This window comes from Elephantulus edwardii, unplaced genomic scaffold (assembly GCF_000299155.1).
Source record: "Elephantulus edwardii isolate Elephantulus edwardi_28Jun2011 unplaced genomic scaffold, EleEdw1.0 scaffold00047, whole genome shotgun sequence".
In the NCBI taxonomy this organism is placed as follows: domain Eukaryota; kingdom Metazoa; phylum Chordata; class Mammalia; order Macroscelidea; family Macroscelididae; genus Elephantulus; species Elephantulus edwardii.
In genome coordinates this window covers 8276100-8285220 of record NW_006399797.1, presented here as the reverse complement: position 1 = coordinate 8285220, position 9121 = coordinate 8276100, and the positions used below count along the sequence as shown (strand labels likewise).

General features: G+C 40.0%; 1 protein-coding gene across 1 annotated transcript in view; it reads left to right on the top strand.

The window, feature by feature from the left end:
* LOC102859265 (chromosome unknown open reading frame, human C12orf56) overlaps positions 1–9121 on the top strand; it is a 117915-nt gene that overhangs the window by 23445 nt on the left and 85349 nt on the right. Inside the window, exon 3 of the mRNA XM_006886096.1 lies at positions 7507–7542. Coding sequence (XP_006886158.1) covers positions 7507–7542 — 36 coding nt within the window. The remainder of the gene's footprint in view (positions 1–7506; positions 7543–9121) is intronic.

The following is a 9121-nucleotide window of genomic DNA, read 5'->3' as shown; positions in this document are numbered from 1 at the left end:
AATATATATATCTTCTAAAACTTACCCAGTGGTACTGTGCCCTCAAATTAGAACAATAATTTATAATCTAAAGAATATTGATTAGTTTTTCTTGGATTTTGTTGATTAATGTAATTTATGGATGCAAATGATTTTATTTTTTAATACCTGAATTGATACCCATGGTAGCAGCAGTCAAGAAACCAGAAGACATGTTGTATTGGGATATCTGCTATTAAGGACCTCTTTAAACTGCTAAAGAGCAAGGATGTCAGTTTAAGAGCTAAGGTGCACCTGATCCAAGACATAGCATTTTCAATTACTTCATATAACGTCAAAGTTGGATAATAAATAAAGAAAAATCAATGCCTTTGAATTGTGGTGTTGACAAAGACTGTTGAACATACCTTGGGCTGTCAAAAGAACAAAAAAAATCTGTCTTGAAGGAAGTGCAAGCAGGGTGAATCTTAGAGGCAAAGATGGTAAAACTTCATCTCTAACTTTTTGGGCATGTTATTGGAAGAAGGCAGTTCTTGAAAAAAGATACTATGCTTGGAAAGGTGGAGGGCCAGTGAAAGAGAGGGTGGCACTCAGTAAAGTAGATAGGACAATGTGTGCAACAATGGATTTGAGCTTGATAGAGATTGTGAAGATGGCACAGGCTACGGTAAGGTTTTCATAGTTGACAAAATCTAACAGAAACAACAACTTAAAATTGAGAAAGCAGAGGCATTGTTTTTTGTAGAATTCCTCTTAACTAAGTTCTTCAGCTTGCCAGTGTTACTAAACATGACATCAGAAATGCACTGTGGTAAATGATGGAAGGATGTACTATTTCAGCTGCTGGAGAAGACTATAAACTGCAGAGAATGCAGTGGTAAATAACTCTTTTCAGGCTCATTTGTCATCATTGTTTATATCTGCCAGACTATGGTTATTATCATCCCAAAAGACCAGACATTTGTTATGTGCTGTTGAGTCACCTGTGACTCATAGTGACCCTTTGTACAACTGCTCTGAAGTTTACTCTGTCCTGAGCCAGTTTTACTGGCTCTGACACACTTTCCCATAATTCCCCAGTTACTATATCATCTCATACAGGGCCTTTCTCTCCTGCTTTGTCCTTCCACCCTTCCAAGCATGATGTCCTTCTCCAAGGACTGGTCTCTCCTGGCCACGTGCCCAAAATATGTGAGCTTCTAAATCCTAGTCTCCAAAGAGAAACTTGGTTTCACCCTCTCTAAGACAGACTTATTTGTTTTCTTGGCACTTAGCACAGTTAAAAAAGAAAATATAAAATGCCAACAGCACTCCAAAGATACCTGGGCAGAAGAAATAAAAAATACAGTGCCTATCATGTATGACCAAAGAAGAACTGATGTCTTTGAGTATGGTGTTATACTACCCCCCCAAAAAACAACCAAAACCAGCAGACCAGCTATGTCCTTGAAAAGGTGTGGCCAGGGTGCTCCTTGGATGCAAGAATGATGAAGCTTTGTCTTTCATATTTTGGACATGTAGCTAGGTGAGGCTATTCCTTGGAAAGGGACATTATGCTTGGAAAGATGGAGAATCAGTGAAGGAGAGGAAGACCCCCAATGAAATGGATGGATACTGAGACTTCAGCAATGGATTCTAGTGTGTCAGAGATTGAGAAGGTGGCACAGGATAGGGCAGATTTCAGATTGGTTGTTCAAACGGTTACTGTGTGTTGTACTCGATGGCATCTAACAACAAGAACATCATCACTCATCAACTCATTGCCTTGGTGTTGGGCCTGACTAATAGCTGACCCTCCATCAGTTTTTTTGGTGGCTGAAAAAAAGTAGAGGAGATTGACTAGTTTTCTTCATTGTAACGTCTGGTGGATTTGAACAGCCAGAGATGCTTCACCTTTGGGTTAGCAGCGTGACTCCCTATGGACTACACCACCAGAACACCCCTGCCCCTACACAGTGCCTATGTTATTGCTGTTAGGTGCCCTCAAGTTTTGTACAACTCATAGTGTCCTTGTGAACAACAGATGTGATGCCTGTCCTATCCTATGTCATCCTCCCAATCTCTGATATACTTGAGCCCATTGCTGCAGTCATTGGGGCAATCCATCTGGTTAAGGGTTTTCGTCTCTTTCGCTGAACCTCCACCTTCCCAAGCATACTGTCCTTCTACAAGACATAACCTTGCCTAGCAACATGCCCCAAATATCTATCACCTTTGCCTCCAAGGAAAGAGCCCATAGCTATTTCCAAAAAGAAAAATGAAACAGAGGAAAATGGAAAGTCAGAAAAGCATGTATTCTTAAAGGATTGTGGTTAAAATGTTATTTCTGAAAGAAAAAAGTTATTTCCTTTGCATGTGGTTTTTTTAAAAAAATTTGATCATGTGACTATCTTGTTATCATAAGCTTCAATATTTCTTACTTGTATGAATTCCTTTCAAAATCCAGTTTAGACTTGCAAATTTTTCTGAAGGTTTGTGAACAGTTATCAAATTAGTACATGTCTTCTTCACAAACTTATTTAATAATGACCAAAATATTTTTATTTTCTCTTTTTTTTTTTTTAGGAAAGAAAAAGAATAATAACTTTGTTTCTTGGAGACTTAAAGAGCCTGCAAATGTGAATGAATCATGTTTTGGGTGAGATAGTTTTTGGCCAGATCATTTTATACTTCAGTTTGCTTTTCTTTGGAATTTTTCATCTCCTGATGAGATGGATTATCATAGCAACTCCAGAAGTGTTGAGCATGTGGTCACTGTGAGTTGTAGTCAATTTGACAACATCTAAACACAACAGTGACTTTGAATTGATTTATCTCATGTGTAATGTTGAAGATTTCTAGAGGGAACTTCATCCCAAATTCAAATCCAACTAGTTTTACAGTATTATATATATTTTTTTTTTCCTCTCATTTTAACTGAAGATAAAGATGTCTCAGGATAAATAAATGTTTACAATTGTTGTTATTATGTGCCATCAAGTCACCTATGACTCATAGTGACTCAATGTACAAACAGCCCTAAACCCTGATCTATCCTGTGCCAATCTTGTTGTCTCTGACACACCCACCCCGTTACTCCAGTCACTGAATCAATCCATCTCATCAAGGATCTTCCTCTCTTGCACTGTCCCTCCACCCTCCCAAACATAACCTCCCTCTCCAAGGACTGGTCCCTCCTTGCAAAATGTCCAAAGTATGTCAGATGAAGCTTCAGAATCCTTGCCTCCAAGGAGCGGCCTGGTCCTACCCTCTCTAGGAGAAACCTGTTTGTTGCCTTAGGAGTCCATATTGAATATACATTCAGCATTCTGATCCAGCACCACTACTCAAAGGCATCAATTCTCCCTCTGTCATACCAATCATTGTCTGGTTTTCTGATGCATGACAAGTAATTGCAAAGAATATGACCTGGACCAGACATCTTGGTCTCCAGAGAGATGACGCTGTTGCTCTTCAGTACTTTGGAGAGGTCTCTGACAGTAGACTTTCCCAATGCAATTATTTTAAAAATTATTAAGTGCTGCCTCTGTGTAAGACACTGTATTGTGTACAAAGAAGCTCTGGCAGTAGAGTGTGTACATGCTGGACTGCTAACCTAACAGTTAACCAATTGAACCCAAAAGGCCAGCAGTTTGAATTCAATAGCTGCCCCCTACTAGGAGAGATAGATGAAGCAGTCTCTTCCTGTATGATTTAATGCCTCAGATGTTAGATGGAGACTTGCAATGAATAGACTAAGTGTCATGAGTTTGGGTGTTTTAATAGTTGCAAAGATGGATGAGAGATTCTATTGTGAAGCTGATTTTAACCAGCTGCATGATATTTGCATACACTTACTACTGAGTACACAGGCTAAGGACCTAAATAAGTTTGAATCAATGAGTTAAAGAAAAAGAAAAAAAAGACCATGTTCAATGTGTGAGGTCAAGTTAAGATGCTGGTCAACCTACAACGAGGAGAAGATAAAATAGATGAATGGGATCTTCTAAGAATCAAATCCCTATGCACATTCAAAAACTCTCCAACAGGGTAAAAAGGGAAGTCACAGACTGGGAAAAGGTATTTGGTAATGACATATCAGATAAGGGACTTATATCCAGAATTTATAAAATACTTGAGCACCGCAACAAGATAAAGGTAAATAATACAATAGAAAAATGGGCACAGGATATGAACAGACACTTCACCGAAGAAGACATCCTGATGGCTAACAAGCACATGAAGAAATGTTCAAAATCCCTAGCTCTAAGAAAGATATAAATTAGAACAACTATGAGATATCACCTCACCCCAGTCAGAATAGCAAAATTTAACAGAACAGCAAGCAACAAATGCTGGTGAGGTTATGAAGAAACTGGAACCCTTATTCACTGTTGGTGCGGGTGTAAAATGGTGCAACCACTGTGGAAGGCAGTATGGCGCTTTCTCAAAAAGTTGCAAATAGAGATACCATTTGACCCAGCAATTCCTCTACTGGGAACATACCCCAAAGAGACCATAACTGACACCCAAGCAGATATATGCACACGCATGTTTATTGCGGCTTTGCTCACAATAGCAAGGAGCTGGAAACAACCTAAGTGCTCACCAATAAACGAATGGATAGAGAAGCTGTGGTATATTCACACAATGGAATACTACGCTGCATTGAAAAACAAGGAGCTCATCCAATATTACTCAAAATGGGTGACCCTGGAGGACATTATGCTGAGTAAAATATCTCAGTCACAAAAGGACAATACTGCATGGGGCCACTGTTGTAAAACAGGACTGACATCGGGGTTGGGGGGAGAGTGAGAAAGATGGGAAAAATTATGTTTATTGCATTGAAACTGATAAGGGAGAAAACTGTTTAAAAGGGATATGTGATTAGGTATTTCTGTCATGACAGGAGTCTAGAGCAAAGGCTGCATAGTGGAGTGGACCTGGAGGAGGGATTGTAAAACAATGAAAGAATTTTTTCTTTTACTTTTCCAAGAGGGTAGTGTTCTAGGAGGGAGGGTTGCGAGGGAAGAAAAGTACAACAATGAATGAATGAAAATCCAAAGTCTCTGTAAATTTTCATTGAAATTAATAATAAATTAAAAAAAAAACCCAACAACCAACATCCCATAACCGTGAGGGGGGGAAAAAGATACTGGTCAACAATTGGTAATAGAATAATGGGTTTTGTACATGAGGATGGGGAAGCTTTTATTAGACGATTTGTTGTTGTTCAGTGCCGCCGCGTTGAGTACGACTCATAGCAAACCTATGAACATAAGATCTGACCCTTGTTTTATCCTGTGCCATCCTCACACTTCCTGACACACAAGAGCATATTTCAGCTGTCACTGTGTCAGCCCACCTGGTTTGAGGGTCTTTCCCTCCTTTGCTTACCCTCCACCCTTCCCAGCATCGTGTCACATGCCCAAAATATGTGAAGCAAAGCCTCATAATTCTTGCCTCCAAAGAGCACTCTGGCTGCACCCTCTCCAACTCATATCTGTTCATTCTCTTGGCCATCTGTGGGATGTTCAGTGCTCTTCTCCAACACCACAGTTTGGAGATGTCAGTTCTTTTTCTTTCATCCTCATTCATTGTCCAGCTCTCAGATGCATAGCAAGTAATCGGAAAGACCATGGCCAAATCATACACGTCTTAGTGCTCAAACTGACATCATTACTCCTCAATAATTTAGAGAGCTCCCTAACTGCAGATTTTCCCAGTGCAAAGCATATCCTCATCTCCTAACTGCTGGTACCAAGCATGTTAATTGTGGATACAAGCAGGTTGAAGCTGTTGACAGTTTCAGTCTCTTCCCTAGCCATCATGATGCTGACTTTTAGTCCAGCAGTAAGAACCTTTGTTTTCCTGACATTCAGTATGTAATCCATACTGAAGGTTGCATTCCTTGATCTTCTGCAACAAGAGCTTCAAGTCCTCCTCACTTTCAGCAAGTAAGGTTATGTCTTCTGCATAACACAGGTTACTGATGAGTTTCCCTCCAATCCTGATGCATACTCCTCTTCACAGAGTCCAGCTTCTCAGATAATTTGCTGAGAGTACAGATTGAACAGGTATGGAGAAAGAATACACTCCCTTCTTAATTTTAAACCATGCAGTATCCCCTTGCTCTGTTTGCACAACAGCCTCCTGGTTCGGGTACAGGTACTACATAAGCAGAATCAAGAGATCTGGGATTCCCATTCTTCTCAATGTCAGTCACAACTTGTCATGATCCTAGTGAATAAAGCACGAATAGACATTCTTCTGGTATTCTTTCTTTTCAGCTAGAAATTATCTGACATCAGCAATGATATCCCTGATGCCATGGCCTCTTCTAAATCCTCCTTGAGCTTCTAGCAGTTCCCTGTCTATGAACTGTTCTAGCCATTTTTGAATGATCTTCAGCAATATTTTGCTTGCATGTGATATTAATTAAATTGTTCAATAGTTTCCACATTCATTTGGATCACCTTTCTTGGGAATGTGAACAAATATGTGCCTCTTCGAATCCATTGGCCAGACAGCTTCCCTCCAAATTTCCTGGCAAGGCTTCATCTATTAATTGAAACAAGTCAATTGGTATCTCATCGATTCCTGTACCTTATTTTTTGTCAATGCCATCAATGAAGCTTCTACTTCCTCCATTACCATTAGCTACTGTTCATATGGTACTTCCTGAAATTTTTAAGTGTTAATCAATTCTTTCTGGTACATAAATATGCTCCCAAGGATCTCGCCAGAGTGATAAAAAGCAGTGACGTCAATTAGAGATTAAGGTGCACCTGGTCCAGGTCATGGCCTTCTCAATTGCTTGCTATGCATCTGAGAGCTGGATAGTGACTAAGGATGATGGAAGAATTGATGCCTTTGAGTTGTGGACTGGAGAAGAGTATTGAACATACCATGGACTCCCAAGAGAGCTTTATCCTGGAGAGGGTGAAAGCAGTTTGCTCCTTGGAGGCAAGGATTTTCAAGTTCTGTCTCACATGCTTTGAACATGTTGCTAGGAGGGACCAGTACTTGGAGAAGGACATCATGTTTGGAAAAGTAGAGGGTCAGAGCAGAAGAGGAAAACCCAGGATGAAATGGATTTACAAGTGATTGTGGCAATGGGGGCAGGAGAGTCAGAATTGGCTCAGGATAGGCTGAGTTTCAGAGCCATTGTTCTTAGGGTTACTAGGAATCATAAACAACTCGATGACACTTAACAACAACTAGATAGAGGCAGGAGAATGGGGCACATATTAGGAATAACAAGCAGTGCAGTGTGATTTTAAAATAGGGTTCAGTTTGAATCCACGAGATGCTCCCCTGTAGAAGGAGGGGCAATCTGCTCCTGTACCACTTGGATCTAATCTGACTATTCACATGAGAATTAAATGAATGAATGAATGAATGTATAAATACTAGATTTAAGGTTAGAAAGTGAAATCTGGCCTATATTTTAAAAGTCTAGGCAAAGACTTTTTAAGCATAACCTAAAGCATGAAAAGCTGTAGAAAGAATTAAACAGTAGAATGATATGATAAAATGCATTAGAGAAAGAAGAAAAAGAAGCTAATGGTTGTGCTTACTGTGAGTTCAAGTGTGAAAGACCAAAGATTGGTGGAAAATACTGAGAATTTGAACTGGAGTAGTTGTTGTGGGACAGATGAGAAAAGGAGGACAAACAGGGTATCTTAGAGCCAGATGTGCAATACTAACGACTGACTGAAAATGGTGGAGATGGAGTAAAAGATCACTGTGGCTTCCAATTGGGGTGACTGAGTGGTGATGCTTTGAAAAGAAATAAGAATACCAGGAGAGATCAAGGCCAAGAGCTGCTTAGACTTAAGAACCATCCTGTTGGGTAATTTCATCTGGAAATTGAAATTTCAGTTGGAAAGTGGAAGTTGGTGTAAGTTTACAGTTTTGAGGTTATAGTTTGGTGCAATTGTAGGGCACACTTCACTTGTTTCCCATCTGTCACAGCTTAAATCTTTCTTTTTCTGATGTCTTGTGTGTTGAAAGTATTGTATTTTGTCCTGGTTTTCTTCTTCTTTTTTATGTTGTACAGTAAATCTGGTTCCTGTTGTCCTGACTTAGCTGGAAGCAGAAGAAAACGGAAATTTTATGCTTACACTGTGTATTTGGAATAGGATTTGAGTAGATAACCAGGTCTTGGCCAGGAATGCTTGCATTAATTTGCATAAAAGTGGGTTTTCAGAAGAGCAAAAGGAGGTGGAGTTGAGATACACATTTCTTTGTAGGTTTATTTGGGTGGCTTGGACATTTTTTCTCGTGACTAGCATAGATGCACTGGGTTTTGGTAGCATATATACTTATTTGTGGTAATTTAAGAGAGGGTTATTAGGGAGCTCTGGTGGCCTAGTGGTGAGAAGCTGAGCTGCAATGCCCAAGACATGTGGTATGAATCCACTGGTGTTCTGCAGAAGAAAAATGGGTGGGAGTGGGGAACTGTACAGCAATGAAAGAATTTTTTTCTCCCAAAGAGAAAAACAAACTGGGGGGGCAGGGAGGAAAATGTGCAAAAATGGATATCCAAATTCTCTATAAACTTTCATTAAAATCTCAATTTAAAAACAAACTAAAAACCCAAGAGCAACAAAAAAGGGGGGGGGCGCAATCTCTTCACATGTAATTTACTGCCTCTGCAAACTCACTGGAAGGTTGTGAGTTGGTTCTGACTTGATGGTATAGGACAACGTTAGAGATCTTACGGAGGTAAGGACACAGAAATCACTCTCATCTTCGCCTCTCTCCTTTGGAACTTGGAAATTGGTCCACTTCCAATTCTGGTCTATAATAAAGAAGATAAACCTGAAGCTCATCCATGCCTGCCTACTATTCTGCAATTAAAAAAGACAAAATCATCAGTTTTAGAAAACTGTGTTAAGTTATAAAAAACAGGGTTAGTTCTAAAGTCAGTTGGATGTTGTTGTTGTTGTTATGTGCCGTCGAGTCGCTTGCAACTCACAGCGCACTCCCATCCCAATTATCCCAGTCACTGAATCAATCCACCTCATAGAGGGCCTTCCTCTCCTGCGCTGTCCCTCCACCCTCCCAAGCATTATGTCCTTCCCCAAGGACCTGTCTCTCCTCACAACATGTCCAAAGTATGTTAGATGGAGCCTCAGAATCCTTGCCTCCAAGG